The 19,725-nt window shown below is 39.6% G+C and overlaps 1 protein-coding gene across 1 annotated transcript in view; it reads left to right on the top strand.

The window, feature by feature from the left end:
- The window catches only part of PTPRC (protein tyrosine phosphatase receptor type C), a 120,374-nt gene that overhangs the window by 77,804 nt on the left and 22,845 nt on the right, over nucleotides 1–19,725 (top strand). The window contains exons 12-16 of the mRNA XM_068538573.1: nucleotides 2,491–2,649; nucleotides 3,917–4,131; nucleotides 9,066–9,126; nucleotides 16,759–16,867; nucleotides 17,476–17,510. Coding sequence (XP_068394674.1) covers nucleotides 2,491–2,649; nucleotides 3,917–4,131; nucleotides 9,066–9,126; nucleotides 16,759–16,867; nucleotides 17,476–17,510 — 579 coding nt within the window. The remainder of the gene's footprint in view (nucleotides 1–2,490; nucleotides 2,650–3,916; nucleotides 4,132–9,065; nucleotides 9,127–16,758; nucleotides 16,868–17,475; nucleotides 17,511–19,725) is intronic.

Genomic DNA, 19,725 nt, shown 5'->3' on the forward strand with positions numbered 1-19,725 from the left:
CAGAACTTAAAATCAATGCTCAAATTCAACAGCTTGGACTGTGCTTTTCTCGCTACTGTAAGTTCATTTTTGAGCACGAGACACCTTGTGCATCTCCAGTATTATGTATTAACTTAAAGTGCCAAGTGACAATGAAGTTTCCTCAGTAATAGGGAAGGGGCCCTGAGTCATTGTTGCATTCAGAGGACTATTTCTCAAAAGTTATTGAAACCAGTGTGCACCCTTCCACATCGCAGCGATGTTATTGGAAATGATTTTGTTTATTGCCTTTTTGCTTAAACAACATAAGAGAAAAAATATCTCTTATTTTGGGAGGTGGCAGTGCAAAACCCTCTGGGGATCAACGGGTTTATACTACGTGGCATGGTGTTCAGGAAGATACTTTAGAGCAGTTTCAACTGGGAAGTTGTTAATGGATTTCCTGAGGTATTTGCTAAAAAGCAAAGAGGTGACAAGTGATGAAGCCAGTATCTATCTAGCCATTTCCAGTGCAACAGGCATGACTTGAAACTAGACATGTCCCTGTTGCCCTAAGGAAAACCAAATTTCATCCCTAAGTCTAATAAAGTCTTTACCTGTGCCATTCGACTAGCGCTTCTGGCCTCAGGGTCCTGAGGAAAGGTATCCCACATGGAGGCAGAGAGGCTCGTGTAAAATATGTTGACCTTTCAACCAAAGCTTGAAACCCTTGGCAACTGGAAATGAACATTCCAAACCATCTTTCTAAGCACTGAACACTTTGATTCCCCAAACAGCAATGTCTTTTGGAAAAAAATGTGTTGTTCAAAATTAAATCAACAACTTGATTTTGTCAAGCTGACTAAGATGAAAGCATCACAGAACAACATAAATGAAACTTATTTTGATGCAGAATGGTTGTGAGATTACATCTACAATCATACAAAATTAGGTCACCGAATGGAAGCCAGATGGACCTGGAGAACGACATCTTGACATTTGGGTTGTAGCTGAGTTAGAAGATGATCCTTGTCCCGACATGCAGACACCATATAAGGAGTTATGGGTCAGGGGGTGCCACCTGCCCCTCTCTAGAACTCACACCTTTCCTGTCCTCAAAGACAGTTCTCACTAGGGACAGCGTGGCTGAGCTTGCAGGTATAAATCAACTAGCTCAGCTTTGGGGATTTCTGAGAAAATAGACACTTAACCAGGCTAGAAGAGACACTTTATCTCACTTACTGTTTAGCATCCCATGGTGAGGTAGAGATATTACTGTAATCTCCATGTCATGGATAAGTAACTGAGACAAGAAATTAGCACGTGCTAAATCTTCCCTTACACTGTTTCTGCAAGTCCATTGGCATGTCCACCTAGACCAGAGAATTAAAGTGTCCAAGAGGAGGAAAAAGCTTGGCCCCATTGCAGACCCTTGTCCCCCTCTTCTACCCCAGACAATATGCATGGCGGTGAAGGGTAAAGCATGGCCTCTGGGACCTCAGTGTCCGGGTTTCATCCTGACTCTGTTCTTCATTTCCTGTGAGATCATGGACAGATTGCTAATGTCTCTGTGGCTCAGTTTTCTCATCTGTAAAATCGGATGACATCAAGAGTGCCAACCTATAGGGTTGTGGTGATGGTGAATTAATTCACATAGAACACTTCAAGATGTGCTTGGAACACAGCATAGTCTGTTCATTGTTTTTATCACTACTGGTATTATTATTGTTATCACAGTAACATGCTTCCTCTCTAACCTTCTTTTAACCTTTCTTGGTGGCACTTGGCTACTCAAAAATAGTCAGCGGCTAGTGATTTTTCAACTTAACAAGTGCTAACTCGTCTGCGTAAGCAAGGTCCCACCTCCCATGTTCCTACCCAGCCAGAGTCTGCTAGCCTAGTCGGGCTAGTGCCTAAACAAAAAATGCTCCTTCTTTCCTTTGTAAAATTTTCTTTCCTTCCTTACACCTACTCAGCCTCATTCATCTTTCAATGAACAGCTCAGATTCTACTGCCAGCATGAAGCTTTCCTTCACTGTTTCAGCTCCCATGAATTACTGTAGTGCTCAGACGAATAGGGCAGAAGATACCTAGTTACTGGTGATCAAATGGATTTTGTATCTGAAGTCTATAACAGCGGCTCATACCAAAGTTCAAAGTTTGGAGGTTAAGTATCAGAAAAAGGGTTGCCAAAGTATTGGAAAAAAGACTTTCATAATATCCACCATGAGCTGTGTTTTCTCAGAAAGAAAAGAGACCATAGGTAAACAATATGTCTGAACTTATTAAACATGTTTTGTACCAAGTTAATTATATGAAGCCATCATTTTTGAATATTTGAGTTTATAGTAATCACATTTGTTCAATGCATTTGCTGATAATTGTATGTATTTCTGAGCACCAAGGATGTTTTCATTTCTCAATCGCTCAGTTTGGAGTTGGCTTGGAATGATTCACTGTAGACACTAAATTAAATATGTGGTAATCCTAAATTTTGATGACTTACTAAAAGTTTCCATTTTTTCCCCTAAGCAAAAAGATGCCACACTCTGAATAAAACTACAAACACAATCAATTTGGAATATTTGAAACCTTTTACAAGGTATGAGATAACATTACATGCCTCTGTCAATGGAATCGTGGAACGTAATGGAGCTGATGTGAAATGTGTAGTTAAAACAGAAGCAACATGTAAGTTATAAGCTTTAATGCTTTTTTCTATGAACAGCAAAGTCTAAACCGTTAAAACAGCATGTCCACCTTTATGCTTCATTTGAGAAACACACTGACCTGGCACATTTGTTAACATCTAGGGTTTATAATAATTGAAAACACAACAATTTAAAAACTCTCATCCTGGGTTTTCTCTGTATCCTTCAGGTATAATCATAGAATTGTAAGAATGAAGCTTGAGGGCATATGAACAGGTACAATTTATAAGATTTCAGGCAATTAAGTATCTAACCAACTTAGATAAAAATCTAACCAACTTAGATTAAAAAAAATCTATTGTTTTCTTTATTCTCTAGAAATGTCGACTGCCATCAGAACGCCTCACTCACAAAGCGTTCACTGCTTGCATGACCTCATGAAACAATATTTTGTCAGCATTTTCTTCTCCGTTACAATGAACTACATACTATTTTATTTTATGTCACATTTTACATTCATCTGACTCTTGCTCTCCCATGGGATGGCTCCATAGATGCCAGGTCCATTCATCTGACTCTTGCTCTCCCATGGGATGGCTCCATAGATGCCAGGTCCAAAGCTAGATCTGTCTCTGGGGTGAACGTAAACTCCATGAGGTCAGGGCAGAAGAAATACCCCCTGTGTAAGGCAACAGCTATGGCTCCAGAGACCCTACCTGGCACCAGGCTCACAAAGAAAAATTGTCCTCTTCAGGGCCGTACGTAAAATACTCTTAATGTCATTTAAGTTCTGGTTTCAAAAGTCCAGGTCCTCGAGCATTATGCTTTTGTTATTTTCCTGAATGTCTGTGCTATCACAGAAACAAAGATGATTCACTGCTGCTTAAGAATCCAGCCGGGTATCACCAGGGTCATGTAAGCATTTCCAAAAGGAGGACCTGGACTGTTTGTAGGCCTTCGGAGATTCCCCTTCCTGCCCCTCCACTCCTTTCTTCTCTATTTTCTACTTCCTGCCTCTCCACTCCTTTCTTCTCTATTTTCTATTTCTACACACTTTCTTTGGGGGAATTGCAAAACATCTCATGGTTTCAAGTACAACTTACATGCTAATAGTCATCAAATGAATGTATAATTTATTTTCAGACGTTTTGTTATAGCTTTTTATGTATGTTCTATCCTAACTTCCCCATCTGTAACACCCAAATAAGCACTTAAAACATTTTATACTGTACACATATACTGTCCAGTAATTTAAATACGCATTTACGAAATGATTAAAAACAACAAGTATTTCTTCATTTTGATAGGTCCAAGCGAGGTCATGGACTTACATGTTTCAAGGAAGACAGATAATAGTATGGCTGTTAGCTGTAAGCCTCCTAAAGACTTTAATGGCCCCCCGACAGGGCAGTACCATTTGAAAGTCAGTATTGGAAATAACTCGGCTGAAAGAGAATTAGAACAACGAGAGTGCACATTCTTGGTAGAAGGTCTTCAATATTCAACACAATATACATTTCAGGTAAGATTACAATTTCCATAATCATACATTACTGATATACATTATAGTGATTATTCTGCAGTATTTAAGTAATACTAACACCAGTGCTCACTCAGGCTTGAGAAGCTCTGATGTCTAATGGAATCACACTATAAAAGTGTAAAAGTTTGACTCCAAACTTTTCATCTCTAGTACATAATACAGTTGTTTACAACACATATTTTGTTGGATCTTTTTTGACCTTTAACATGATTTACTTATAGCTAAATTATTGCTCCCGTGTCAAGAAGCACAACATTTTATGCACAGTAGATTATTCCTTTGCCACATCTTTTATTCATCTGGGCTATTTACCTTTACTAATGTGACTTTTAAAAACTTTTTAATATTTTATTTTTATTTTTTATTTATTTTATTTTTGGCTGCATTGGGTCTTCTTTGCTGTGTGCGGGCTTTCTCTAGTTGTGGCGAGCGGGGGCTACTCTTTGCTGCGGTGCGCGGGCCTCTCATTGTGGTGGCTTCTCTTGCTGTGGAGCATGGGCTCTGGGCACGTGGGCTTCAGTAGTCGTGGCACACGGGCTCAGTAGTTGTGGATCTCAGGCTCTTGAGCACAGGCTCAGTAGCTGTGGTGCACGGGCCTGGCTGCTCCGTGGCACGTGGGATCTTCCCAGACCAGGGCTCGAACCCATGTCCCCTGCACCGGCAGGCGGATTCTTAACCACTGCGCCACCAGGGAAGCCCACTAATGTGACTTTTTAAATTACAAACGTTTTTTACAGGTACATTGAGATTAGAAAATAGCAGAAATAAATGTAAGGAAGTAGCAGTGTACACAGAGAGTTAAAAAGCTCACCCATAAGCTCGCTGTCTACTGATCATATTTTGTGTGTATACTTCTAAAATGGGAAAACTCAGTCTTTTCCTCCTGCTGTAGGGAAAAACCTCAGTTCATTCCATCTCCTGTGTGTTTCTTCCCTATAAGAAACACAGGGAAGCATTTCCAAAGAAAACCGGACACCTGAAACACTTCACTTCTGACACTTCTGGTCACCAAATGTGTGAAGTTTTTTCCCCCACATCAAGCAAGTATCTGTGACACCAGCTGGGTGTCCATTCAATTTCGACACCATCTACCCAGAGGTAGCGTCAGATTCCACAGGTGAGGGGCTCAGTCCCACGAGATTGGTCCCACCCTACGTCAGAAGACAATGAGAAGTAGGAGGTCCCCACCACTTTGTAGCTCGATTTGGCTACAAATCAGGGGTTCCCATGACCCACTTCCTTGGGTTTGATTAATTTACTAAAGCAGCTCACAGGACTCAGGCAAACACTTACATCGTTTACCAGTTTATTAAAGGTTGTGAGAAAGGATATAGGCGAACAGCCAGATGAAGAGATACGTAGGGTGAGGTCTGGGAGGGTCCCAAGTGCAGGACCCTCTGTCCCCGTGGAGTTGGGAGTGTGTCACCCTCTTGGCGTGAGTGTGGTCTCCAGCCTGGAAGTTCTCTGACCCCAGTACTTCTGGGATTTTATGGAGACTTCATCACATAGGCATGATAAATCCTTCACTCCATTTTCAGCCCTTCTCCCTTCTCAGGAGAATGGGGGAGGGGAGGGCTGAAACTTCCGAGACTAATCATGGCTTGGTCTTTCCGGGGACCAGCCCTCGTGTGGGAGCCATCCAGGAACCCACCCAGAATCACCTCAGTAGAGTAAAAGACTGTCGCCCTGGAAGTTACAAGGTTTTCTGCAGCTCTGTGTCAGGAATCAGGGTCAAAGACCAAAGACAAAAATGTTCCTGGCGCTCTTATCAGTTAGGAGACACCAGGGTTTCGGGAGTTCTGTGCCAGGAACTAGAGCGAGAGACAGACGTAGATTTTCCATGATCTCACAAATTCCGTAATATGAGCACACCGTTTGATAAACTGCATGTTTCATAAGTCACTGTATCGCGAACGTTTTTCCATGTTAATAATCCGCTACTAGTTTTTCATGTTTGCATAAGATTCTATCTTACGGCTTTATCACATTCTACTAACTATACCTGTTTTGACAACAGTCAGCAAACACTCTTCCAGGGAAATAACAACATCTTTGAATATGTCTTTTATCATTTCTGTCTGAATAAATTCCCGGAAATGAATGTATTGGGTCAAAAGCAATTTACATGTATTTTGAGATTTTTTTATGATACTTTTTCTTTTCCCTGTGGAAGTTACCAAATTGCCGTTCCCATGGCAGTGTGTGAAATAACTGCCCTGGAGAATCTCACCAACACTGCGCATCCCCTTTTCCTTTGATATTTACTGGGTGGAATACGGTATTGGCAACTCTTTTTGTTTTTATGGGTTTTCTTTACTTACTGTTGAGGAGAAATATCATTTTTGTTATTCGTCTTGTAGTAACATCCTTCCTGCTCCTTTGTCTAGTTTTCTTTGGGAATGCTTCTCGGCTCTTAATAATATTAAACTCTTTGTCCTATGACTTGCAAATTTGTTTTCAGTGTATAGTTTGCCTTTTAATTTTCTTTATAGCACTTTAACTCATACACAATTTCGCCTTTTATTTTTATTCAGTCCAATCTCTCACTTTTATTTCTGGTTTAATGGGAATTTCCACAGTTGACTGTTTAACGCCATGTTGACAATCTGCTTCACATTCTTATCACTTAAAGAAGTGTTTAGGTATACATAAGCTTTCTTGTTTTGTTTTTGTTTTTAACCAGAAACGTAGGTTGGACTTTATCAAATGCTTTTTATGATACTATGTTGGGTCTGCCATGGTTGTGATGCTTTGGTGTGATTTGTGTATATGCTGAATTATAGTGATAGGTTTTCTAATGTTGAAGCAGTGTCACAGTCCAAGAAAACAACCCTGCTCTCTCATTGTGTATTATTCCTTTAAAGTATTATTGAGCTCAACAGCTTAATATTTTATTAAGCTTTTATGAATACACATTCATAAATGAGGTCATTTAATAAGTGGGTAAAGGCGACGCTGGCATAGGTGGGGACACACATCATTCTTTTCACATTTTTGTATGAAGGTTATGCTAACCTGATAAAACAGGTTGGAGGCATTTTCCTGCTCTTCTGTGTTTTATAACTTTAAATAATACAGGAATTATTCGTTCACCAAAAAATGTGTTTTAGTCCCTTTAACACAGAAGGATTCTTTGAGAATCATTTACCTTATCTTTCGATATTACTGTTCTTTTCAGGTATGTTACCCTTTGTGAGTGAGTGTGCCAGCTTATATTTTCCCAAAGAAGAGTCGGAATAAAAGAAATACTTTGTTATTACCTATCACTGTACATTTCACTTCCCCTCCCTCAGTGCCCAGGAAGCTCCAGGCACACTGGTTTCCTTTTCTTTTCTCCAAACACTCAGGTTTTACTCTCTTTTAGGCACTTTACTCAACATTCCTCTCTTTCTAGAATTTTCTTCTCCCATTTGTCAATCATGATAAGCGATTCTGGAAAAATATAGGTAAACACCATATTAAAATGCCATCTCCAAATTCAAATTAGGAGACAATTATTCAGTTATCCTTTCTCTTCCTCACTCTTCAAAAGGCTGCCTCTTGTTTTCTTCACTGCAGTTCCCATAACTTGTTTTTATGTTTATTTCAGAATCCACTGCTACATTTATACCTTCATGAGGGAGCAATCATTTTAGCTTTATTCATCATTGTGATCTCTGGTTAATAAATTAATACAGTTGTTTTCATAATTGTTAATGTATTACTTTCTTTTATTGTAGGTTTATTTTGATATTCTGCTAGTTTGGGCATTGAAAGTGATTTTTGACCATTTATTTCTTTCTCCTTTTCTTTTTTATTAACTAAAAAAAAAAGTAAAGCTACGGATTGTTCTTTGGTAAAATTCTGACTCTATCCCTTGTCTATATTACTTATTACTAATTTCTCAATGACTGACATAAAATTTAATGAGTGGATTTTTAAAGTAGATTGTTCTTATTATTGATAATTTCTAAAGAGTATATAATTGTAATTTGGAAGAATTTTTAATTTATCTTTTTTTTTTTTAAAGAGACTTTTCTACATTTCTGGTTCCTGAATTTTTTATCGCAATTAATTATTAGTTTAAAAGGATAATTGGCCTTTACAATTTCTGCCCTTTGGAATCTACAGTATGTTTTACAGCTCAGTGTGTGATAAATATTTATGAATACTCTGTGAGTACTGAGGATATTATATACCCTCCATGGGGTAAAAGCTTAGATACATATTTTCCAGATTTATTATTAATCTCTTCTATTAGTACTATTCAGATCTGTTTTTGCTTCAGCTGTTTTTTTGCTGAAGATTCTTAATGCTTTCTTGCTCCATTCAGTTTCCCTTGTATATCTAAATTATTTTGCTTTATTGTGTTCAATATTTTGAACTACTTATGTCTATACTGTAGAGTTTACCCTGTATCATCAATCTTTATCGTTTTAACCCTTGTGAACTAAATATCACTTGAATATCAATACTGTGATTCTTACATTATATTGTTTCCACTTAGCCTTAAAAACCTTTTTGTACATTTTATGTATAACTCTTCTAAATAGTATACAGCAGAATTTCCGTTTTAAAGAAATGTGAAGATGTTAGCCTATTAATAGGGAATCAACTTTAAATGATGAACATTTTGATGTGTTGGATTTTATTCCTTAATTTTCACTTATTCTTGCTGATTATAACTATTAGTATTATTATTATTGCTAAATGGGCTAAGATTTCTTTATATCTTTTTCACTGGTAAATATTTTCTTTAAAACATTTTGATAATAAAGTATTGACATAATCTTGAAGTTTCAACTTTAAATTAAAGTTAACCAGTATATTTTTTATGAAAATAAACAACAATGTATGACAAATATGTATGTGTTATATTGTGATTCATAAATTTACACTAGAAAACTATTTTCTCTTTTATTGCTGAAATTCAGGTCTATTATCACAATGGGATGTATTCTGGTCATCCAAAAATTGTTTCACAATCAACATCTTGTAAGTCATCACTTAGCTATTTATTATATTTATATTAAATCTATAGTAGCACTTAGCATTATTATTTTACATTCCTACTCATGTTTAATTATTAAATGTTTATATTATATATTTTCCATAAACATTATATTTTAAGTTGGTGTGTGCAAACAGATGTACAGGTGAACACCAGATTAAAATAGAATATCTTAAATTCAAATTAAGAGATTAAATTATTAAAAGAGTTCATAAAATAATTCATAAAGGATTTATCTGCACAGACTAATATTATGATTATGCTTACGGCATTTCTTCATGTTAGTAACAAGCATGTTTGTTTTGTGTATGTGTTAGAAATTGTCACCTTATTTTATTCTGTCCCTCAAGCATTTGCTTAGCAGAAGCAGGCGTTACATACAAATCTGTGCTGATTTACCCGACTGAGCTAGGATACACATTCCCTAATAACAGTATGGCTTTTTAATGTTTTGTCACTAATATTTTAAAATATTTTAATCAAAATAAAGGTCATTCTAGAAAAAAATCACTGAAATGAAGACAGCCGTGTGTCACCTTCCCCCACCCGTTGTTCTGCTCTCCAAAATGACCACTTTTCACCATTTCTGTTTTCAGTTCTCCTTATAGTTTCCTCCATATATAAAAACGATATTGTCTGCTGCTCTTTCTAGAGTTTTAATATTGCTTATTGATCTGAGCCTGTGGAGGAAGAAGACTTAGCACACTGCTTTAAGTTTTCTCTACTTGTTAGCTTTGTAAATTCAATTCAATTCAATTCAAAGCTCCTGGTGCAGTGTTCCGAAGCACAGGCTGTTTCTGATGTCACCTTGCCACTTCTCCGTCTTTGTCAACTACCCGCACGTGCACAATCACTAATGCTTCATTTTCCCGAGTCTTTCCAAAGAGGGAAGATATAAAAACAGCTTATTTTCCAAACTGCTTTACTAAGTCCCATACAAAGTTTTAGTTCTTTCTGTTCAGATTTATAAAATAGAAGCTCCTAATGTGAAATGCCAAACAAATTCAGCCAAGTATCTTTGACTTTATTTCCATATACTTTTCTTTTATAAGCCCTTACCGTAACAACAGCTTCATTGAGTTTTTCTGATTATGTAAATAATTTATAGTGGCAGCATTTATTCTTGGGGTCATAGACTCCACCGGACATTTCATACTCCTATCTTAATAAGCCAGGCCTGGCACCATTTCCCTCAGAGAAACACAGAGTGGGAAACACAGCCGGCAAAGGGGTCTGGCCAAGAACATCCTGGTAGCATTGCCCACTGCAGTCCGGGGACTATGAACTCTTTGATCCTCTAGAGGCAACTGAGCTATAAGACTGAGGCCATATGTGTGGGAGCGACCCCGGCTTAGAAGCCCCATGTATCTCTTATAATAGTTCCACAGGCATAGCTACCAGATGTGCCAACAGGGATGCGCCCAGTAACCAGATGTGCCAGGGGTTAGTGCATTCAGGGAAATCAAGGCCAGGGCTTCCCACCAGGACACCGTCATTCATACATAACCCTCGTGTCCAGATGCCCTTTGGAAATCAGGGATTGTGTTTACATTAGCAGTGTTGCCTGGTAACACAGCTACTATTCCATCTTTATCAGATTTCCACTTCAGTGGAGCTAGAGGGTTCTCCCATGCTCCTTTTTCCCCATAAAGCAGAAAAAGTATTAACTCTTTGCTAACAATAGCATTTTCATAAGAGATAAATAATGTCGTCACACTTTAATACTGACGTCTACTCCAGGGGAGGTCTTGGGTTTCGAATTGCAAAAGCACAGCTGCTAGAAATGTATTACTGAGTTTCTCTGGTATCACATTCCATCATCTGCATTTTGACAACATTTCCAATTGAACTCCTGGGGTCGTTTTCTTCTGGAACTCTCTGAGGGTACCATCATAAAATTTTCCTTTATCAGTTTCCCATTTTAGAATTGCTGTATTTGAATCTCATGTATTTTTTTTTTTTAATTTTACTGGTTTATATCTTCTAGTATAAGAAGAAAATATTTTAATTTTTGCAGGCATGAAAATATCTGTATTCTATTCTAACACAATCAATATTTTGCTCTGGCGTAGATTCTAAGTTTAAAACTCTAGAATTTAAAGTATTCCAGTTTTGTTCCCCTGCCTCCAGTATTACTTTCTCATGCCATCCTGCTTCTCACTCTTTTCATATGTTCCCTCATTTTATTTTCTCTCTAGAACTTTTAGGCTTTCCTCTTTATTCTTGGTCTTACATGGGTCTTTTCCACTTATTTTCCTGGATGCTATTGGCCTTCGTGACCTGGAGACTTGTATCTCTGGGAAGTTTTCTTTGTTCCACTTTCTTTTTGCAGTCTTTTTGGAGCTCGTCTTAGTCACATTTTGGAATCATTAGTTGATGTATTATTTTGGCATCTGCCTTTTGTGTTAAGGGTTTCCTTGAGAGTTCCGTTCTCATGGGCAGCCTGGTCATAGTTACAGTGACACAGGGGAGAAGGTGATTAGAAGTTCTGTGGTCCTTAAGGGGCCGTATTGACTGAGGAGATTCTCTGTGCTGTTACCGATTTATTTTCTCCGGCATCATTCGTAATCTCCAGAAATGAGTCCACAACTAGTCCTTGTCGTAGGGTGGAGGGTGTGGGATGGTCCCTCAGGGGAGGGCACAGGGCCAGTGTCCAACCATTCCACATGCAGACACTTGCTTTTCCCGCTTCACTTCTGTGCTGGGCCTCCTCCCTGCTCTACTCGGAGCCTGATTTTACCTCTAGACTCTTACCTCTTCCATTCAGTTTTTCCAAAGAGTAACCTTGTGTCTCCTCCCCGGTGTATCTTTCAAGAGATGCCTGGTTTTTCTGTAAATAGACACTCGATTGTGCCATTTTGGTCTTTTGATTGGTTTCCACGTCCATGGCGCCTGGGAGCTTGAGGCCCAGGTGTTCTCGGGAAGGTGTGTGTCCCTTGTCACCACGTGCTTCTCTGGTTGTGACTTCCTTTCCTTTGTTTCCTACCTTCCAAAACTTGTCGAAATCTCTCAACCTCTGGCTCCCTGTCTCCTATCCTGTCTGCCATCATGAATCTTCGCCTCGGTCAGTGTTACAGGGGCTCCTAGAGAGAAGTGAGGAGAGCAAGTCTTAGGCCACGAGACGTATCTGAAGCCTTGGTTGTTCTATTATTAATACGTTTATGGAGGCACATCTGATGCTACGTCATGTTTCTATAGAACCAACAACCCTAATTAATTGCTGTGGATTGCAATGCTCACTCAACACCATTTGGTGCATTTTTTTGCAAAATGTCTAGTATGTGCTGCTGGCCTTCTCTTTCCCACTCGATAGATAGACATACATATAGACGTAAATATAGATATAGATATAGACACACACATGACACATATATAGGCATCCTCACAACACCTTTCTGAAGAAGATCAAATCATTCCCATTTTATAGATGAGAAAATTTAAACTCGGATAATTTAATCAGTTTGCCCCGTGTTAAGAGTCAAAGAAATGCCAGAGCCAGGATGCAGACTCAGCTCTGACATCTGACAATCTCCATCTGAAATTAATTTTCTATGTTCCTGTTTTTATGAATTTCCAGTTAGAGACATCTGGAGCATGAGACACGCTGTTTGGGCAGCCGTTGGCCTGGCTGAGTCACTCCATCTTTCTGGTTGTAGGAGAAATGTCTCATGCTCAGGAAGTCTTCCACGGACCATATAGAAAATAGGTTCCCCTTACTTTCTTACCACTCTATTTTTTTTCCTTTAAATATAAGGAAAATATATAATTATTTTATTTACCTGTCTAGCCTTTGTTTTCCCCCAAAGATAGGGAAAATTCCCTCAGAACTGGTACCTTTTTATGCCCTATTTTCTGTCATATCCCTAGAGACCGTCACAGTTTTAGGACACATAGCATTTGCTCAGTCAGTATGGGATGAAGACGGGTACCAATCGATTAAGGCAACGATGGATGCTATAACAGATAAACCAATCAATTAAGGCAACGATGGATGCTATAACAGATAAACCAATCAATTAAGGCAACGGTGGATGCTATAACAGATAAACCAATCAGTTAAGGCAACAATAGATGCTATAACAGATAAACCCCTAAATCCCAGTGAAGTAACAGAATAGACATTTATTTCTTACTCCACACCAATTGGGGATGTTTGTGGGCAGGTAGAGGGTGGGGTTCTGCTCCACACACTCATTGGAAACTCCAGGCTGACACAGGGGCTGACCTCTGCCACACGTGGCTTCTGAATTTGTGATGACACCCACCATCCAGCCAGCAGTTTGGAGAAGAGAGGAGGTGAAGGGTCTCTCCAGAGGGGGTAAGCACCAGACCCAGAAGAGGCTTATATGCCTTCTACCCTTATCTCGGTTACCTGGACACACTTAACAGCAAGGAAAGCTGGTCCAGAAGGAAGAGAAAAGAGGTGTGCTTAAGAGGCAGCCAGTGTCAGCCATGGGCAGGAAGGAAGGAAGCCAGGGAGGGGAGGAGGTGGTTGCTTCAGCCACACTAAACTATACGGACTGTCTCCAGGCAAAATCACAGGGAGGTAATGCTTTGTATTAGTTTTCTCTTGCTGTCCAACAAATTACTGCACGCTCAGTGGCTTTACACCACACCCGTTCATTAGCTCACAATTCCGTAGGTCAGAATTCCGGCTCCATGTGACCAGGTCTTCCGCTCAAAGCTGAAATCTAGATGTTGGCCAGAAGGAGTTTTTACCTGGAGAATATGCAGAAAAACGCTTCCGAGGTCATTCCAGGTTGACGGAGTCCTGTTTCTTGCTGTTGTGGGACCGATGACCGGATTTCCTTGGGGACTGCAGGCCAGGGCTTGCACTCAGCTCCCAGAGGCCCCTCGCGTTCTTTCCACCTGGCTTCCTCCATCTTCAGGCCAGAGCAGTGTGTGGGATTCTGGCGCTTCAGATCTCTGACTTCTGCCTTTAAAGAACTCATGATTAGTTTGGGCTCACCCAGAACGATTTCCATATCTTCCAGTCGCAACGGACTCGACGCTTGAATTCTCTCTGCACAATTGCTTTGCAGCAGTACCTAGATTAGTATTTTCTGAGATAACCAGGACCTGGAAATCTTGGGCACCATATCTTGGAATTCTGCTCACCATATAGTTCCTTCAAAACACCCAGTCTTCTCAGCCTACCCGTGCCTAAAACGTACCATTTCTGTATTGCCTTAGAAACATGATTGAAGAGGGTTGAATTTGTTTCCTCATTGAAAATAGTAAGAGCACTAAGGCTCTCCCTATCTTCGTGAACCATAGCCATGGTAGTGAACCCCGATGGACTGCCCCTTGGGTCCTCCACTCACTCTGTGCACAATGTCAATTCATAATCCATCATTATGGATTAACTATGAATCCATAATCCATAACCACTCTCTTGCAATTACTCTTGAATCCCTTGATCCTGTCAACCAAAACCCCTGATGTAACAGTTTTCTTCTTTCTCTCCTGCGTCCTGATTTCCCCTCTGTGCTGGATGGGTCTCATCAAGATGCAGTTGTTAAAAACCAACAAAAAACAGCAACAATCACAATATTTCTTTTGACCCTATTTCCTCTTCGGCTGCCACCCTATTTCTCTACCCCCCGCGCCTCCCAACAGTAAAGCTCATTTCATCCTATTAAGCTGGTGAGTCCCTTTGCAGTTTCCATCTTTCTCCTCCAACCTTTGAATACTGGACTGTCTCAGGACTCAGCCTTGGGATTTCTTTCCTCTCTATCCAATTTTAATTTCCTGGTGAATTAGTCAATCTCATAGCTTTAAGTAACAGCTCTGTGCTGAAGACTCTCAAATTAATGTCCAGTCCCAGCCGCTTTCTCGCGAGATTTATGGTAGGAGAGCCTCAGATCTGCATATCCAGTTTCCTACTTGGCGCCTCCACTTGGGCATCTAATTGTTCTTTCAGACTCTCAAATCCAAAACTGAGCTTCTGTTCCCCTCAGAAGGCTGCTCCGCCCACAGCCTTCCTGATCTCCGTTCACTGTAGCACTGGATGACTACTTCCCCTAACTCCAGAGCCATCAACCTCATCTGAACCACTGTCATATTTTGCCTGGGTTATGGCATTTTCAACAAGGGGTCGTAAGGATCTGTATAATGCACATGTCAGAGTTTATTACTCCTCTACTCAAAATCCTGCAAGTGCTACACATGTAACTCCAAAACCCGTGTAACTGGGAATTCCCTGGTGGTCCAGTGGTGAAGACTCTGTGCTATCACTGCTGCGGGCCTGGGTTCGAACCCTGGTTCGGGAACTAAGATCCTACAAGATACACAGTGACGCAAAAAACCAAACCAAACCAAACCAAAAAACAACAACAAAAAACCAATGTAACCTTAAAATGATTTACAAGGCCCTCCAACCTGACCCTCGCCCTCCGCCGACTCCTGGCCATATTGTCAAATGGCATCTCCTGCTGCCCATCCCTCTCTCCCTCCACTTCAGCCTCTCCGGATTCTGGATTCTTGCTGCTCCTTGGACGCGGAGCATGTTCCTGTCTCCAGGCTCTCTCACCTGTGCCTAGAACAAGCATCCGCCAGTACCTCCTCAGCTAACTCCTTACCTTCCCAGTCTTTACCATCTTCCAACCTACTTTACCATTCGCTTACTTATTGTGTATATTCTTAACTGTCTGTCTTACATCCCAGAACGTCAGTCCCATGAGGACAGGGGTCTTTGTCTGTTTTGTTCTCTGAGACATCTTAAGTACCTAAATCAGTGTTTGACACACACTAAAGACTCAAAATACTTTGTGTGAGTTGTGAATAATTAGTACTGACTATGCTCCAGGCTTGATGCTAAATGTTTACAGTGACTCAAACTCGTTTAGCCTCATTTTAGGAATTAGGGATGGAGACACAAAGATAATAAGGATTTGGGCCAATGTCCCAACTAGCAAGTGGTGGAGCTAAGTCTGGCTCCCTAATGCCTCTGTGGTACTTCACTGTACTTTCACTGTAGACGAACAGTATGACCTACTTATTCAGGGCAAAGGGTATTTCCAATACACTCTCTTTTCTCTGCCCTTCCTCCAAGAAAGGGTGTGCTTTCACCTTAAACCTTAGTGAAAATACATGTCAGGGTAAGTCTAATCCCAACTGTAGAATTAAATAATTGTGTCCCTTGGTTAACTGATTGTATACCTCCATGAGCAGGTTTATCTCTGTGGGGCAGAGACCTTTCTGATCCCCGTAAGAGGCTACCTACTTCTGCATGTAAAGTTAAACTATAGGAGGTTCTCTCTGAGAATTGTAACTAGATTACCTCTTCGATCCCTTCAAAATGGAGTGACTGAAAGAAAGAGAATTAAATCTAAATGATAGTATCTCATAAAAGGACGTTATTTGATAGGAAGGAAGAGGATTGCTCCTCTATGCTCTATCGCTCTTAAAATAGGAAATGTTTTATTGGTTCTGAACAATATAGGCAAAATTTACAAAATCAGGAATGTATTGTCTTTGATCTCATTCTAAAAATTGTATCTTTTGAAAACTTCAAAAGAAATGAAAATGTTAAAATGTAAGGTGATTTTTTTCAAAGAATCCAGCAAAATATTTGACATAATCAGCTCTCTTTATGTGTTCTTTTTCATTTCTAGATAATTCTAATGCACTGATCATATTTCTGGTATTTCTGATTATTGTGACATCAATAGCCCTGCTTATTGTTCTCTATAAAATCTATGATCTGCAAAAGAAAAGATCCAGGTAAGAGTTGATTTTAAGATGAAAAAATAATAATAGTAGTAATAATGATGAAAACCCATCTATGAGGCCAGTTTGGAACCAATTAAGTGAAAAATGTGAATTCAGAGATGACAGCACGAAGTCCAGGATATCACTGACCTTTTGATGAAAGACTTTCACATGGTCTTATTGTTTTATATTAAATATTAATATTTTCTACATTCACTAATAATTGGACGCATTTCTTTTAATAATAACCAATGAAAAGAATGTGTCTTTTCTTTTAGTACAAAGTGGTCAGAGAGACCTAGAAATGACAAAGGAGAGAAGTATCTAGGGAAGGATATGCATTCCTCTGTCCAGGAACAACTACATTTTACGAAAACCAAGAGGTTCCAAATAAAATAATGTGGTCAGTTATCCGAGTTTGACTGACCACCCGTGATTGGTTTCTTCCTCCCCACTTTTTCTCCCCCCCATCATCCCCTCCCATCCCCTGCCCTTTTCCTTTTTGTCTTCCCCACCTCCACTCCCTCCTTCCTTCAAGACATTCATTAAACATAAATTGATTGCCAACTGAATTCTATGTTTCTTAAGAGTATGCAAACTTACATTTCTTCTTTTCACAGCAATTTAGATGAACAGCAGGAACTTGTTGAAAGGGGTAAGTATGCACATTTTTTACTGGTGATTATCCCCTTCCCACTTGAATCTACTCATTTGAAATAAGAATTCAATATTTTAAAAAAATCTAACCTGGACTTCCTCTGTGGATACAATGATGAAACTTAAGTTATATATTTATTCAACCAGCAAGGGTCTATGCATTTCCCAGAGTATGCCAAATATTGTGCCAGCACTGAAAATACATCAGTGACAGGCCACAGACTCTGCTTTTAAAGGTTTAGAATCAACAGAGGAAGAGAGACATGTGGACAAATATGACAGATTTGATAGATACCATCGTCGTGGACTGTGTGTGGTTCTATAGAAAGATGGAAGATGGAAAACTGCTTGTGGAGAAGGCAGGAATCTGGGTCTTCTAAGATTGTGGGGAAACATTAGACCAACAAATGAGGAAGGAGCAGGTGGAAAGCCACACAAATGAGGAGTGCAAGTGTATTCACGTCCCTGCAAGGGTGGGACACTGGCTGTCCCCACTAAAGGCACATTGATGGACGTGACAAAAGATTGCAATTTGACTTAGGAAATGAAAACATATTCCATTTTTTCTCTCTTTTTAAAAACTTTTACAGTACTTCTTTCATTTCTCTTTAAAAATGTGATTTTTGATCCATTTAAAGGGCAGGAGATAAAGAAGTTGAAAACATATTTATAATATAGGAAATGGTTTGTTTTTTTCATACTCAAGACAGGAAACATTTCAGAACTCCTCTATGTGGTTTTAATTTGTCTCGGAAGGGTTTCCCTCTGCCAGGGCAGGTCCCAAATCCATAAGCAGAAGCTTTTGGGCAGGTTCCTTGGAGCTCCCCAATAGGCTTTAGTTTCCATTGCAGAGGCTTCCTGCCACTGTATTTTATATTCCGCTTGTTTGTTAATCTTCCTCCCTTGTCTAGAATGTGGGCTCTGGGACGGCAGAGAGGCTTTACTTTCCCATTTAGTGCTTTATCCCCAGTACCTGGGTGGGCATGTGGATTCAATACGTGTCAATGAATAAATTAAAGTGGAAGATAAAGTGTCCCAAGGGTTAGTTTTTATAGGTGGGCTGAGGGATGGATGAAGATCACAAGAGTGACAGGCACCTAAGACAGGAGGGGGACCATTGCCAGGGGTCAAGGAGCATTTATCTCAAAGTTGACACTGATTGCTCCTTGGCGTGGTCAGACCTTACCCAAACTCCATAAAACCCCGAAGGTGGCCCTAGGTCAGAATGAATGAATGCCGGAAATCTCCAACCACCCAAAGAAGCAACCGTACATGGACAGTTTGATTGTTATGTTTGGATAGAAAATTTCCACGGACAAAAAGATAAATGTACAACCCTAATGGACATCTTCTTTCTTCATCTAATAAATAGGGGAAATTAACATGAATACTGAAAAAATACTGTCAGATATACCTGGGATAGTAGGAGTTGTTTCAGTATTCATATACACTTACAGCTATTTACATTAGTATGTATTTTGTTCTTTAGTAAGTTATTTCACAAGCCTAGCATATAAAGAGTTTCTCTCTGGTGGCATAAAATATTAACACAATCTGTTCACAGTCAACTGTAGAGATTATCACATTAAGATGAGTCCTGGGTATAGAGTATTCATCATATTCTCTTATTTAGTTGTTTACAGTATTTCACGAGTTAAAGTAGATACAATAAAAAGAAAAAATTACAATATAGATGAGTATTGTAATTGTCATAAAATGCTTTAAATCCAACAAAAAATGTAGATATCCTCACAGTGGCAATATTTGGTCTGGAATCTGTTCGTAGATAGAAAATGAGGAAGGACATTCTATGTAGAGAGAACAGTGTGTGCAGAAACATGAGGACAAGAAAGTGTGTGATGCACTTGGAGAACATTCACGCCTAAGATGTAAAGCAAGTGTAGGAAACAGTGTGGTTGAGATGGGTCAAGAGAGATGATAAAAAGGCATCATATATCACATTAGACGTTGAAACTTTAGCCTTTAGGCTATGGGGCACAAACAATAGTGTGAGATTTTTTTTCAACAAGCAGAGCGGCATGCTTGTATTTATATTTCAGGATGAATTTGTGGCAGTTTAAAAGATAAATCAGGGTGGGGACAGGCTGGAGTCAGGGAGAGGAGTCGGGAAGATGTCCTTACGTGGATGAGGAGGAGTCCTGAGAGTGACCACAGGCAGAAAGGATGGAAAGTATGCGGTGACCTGTTGGATA

This window comes from Eschrichtius robustus, chromosome 3, assembly GCF_028021215.1.
Source record: "Eschrichtius robustus isolate mEscRob2 chromosome 3, mEscRob2.pri, whole genome shotgun sequence".
NCBI lineage: Eukaryota > Metazoa > Chordata > Mammalia > Artiodactyla > Eschrichtiidae > Eschrichtius > Eschrichtius robustus.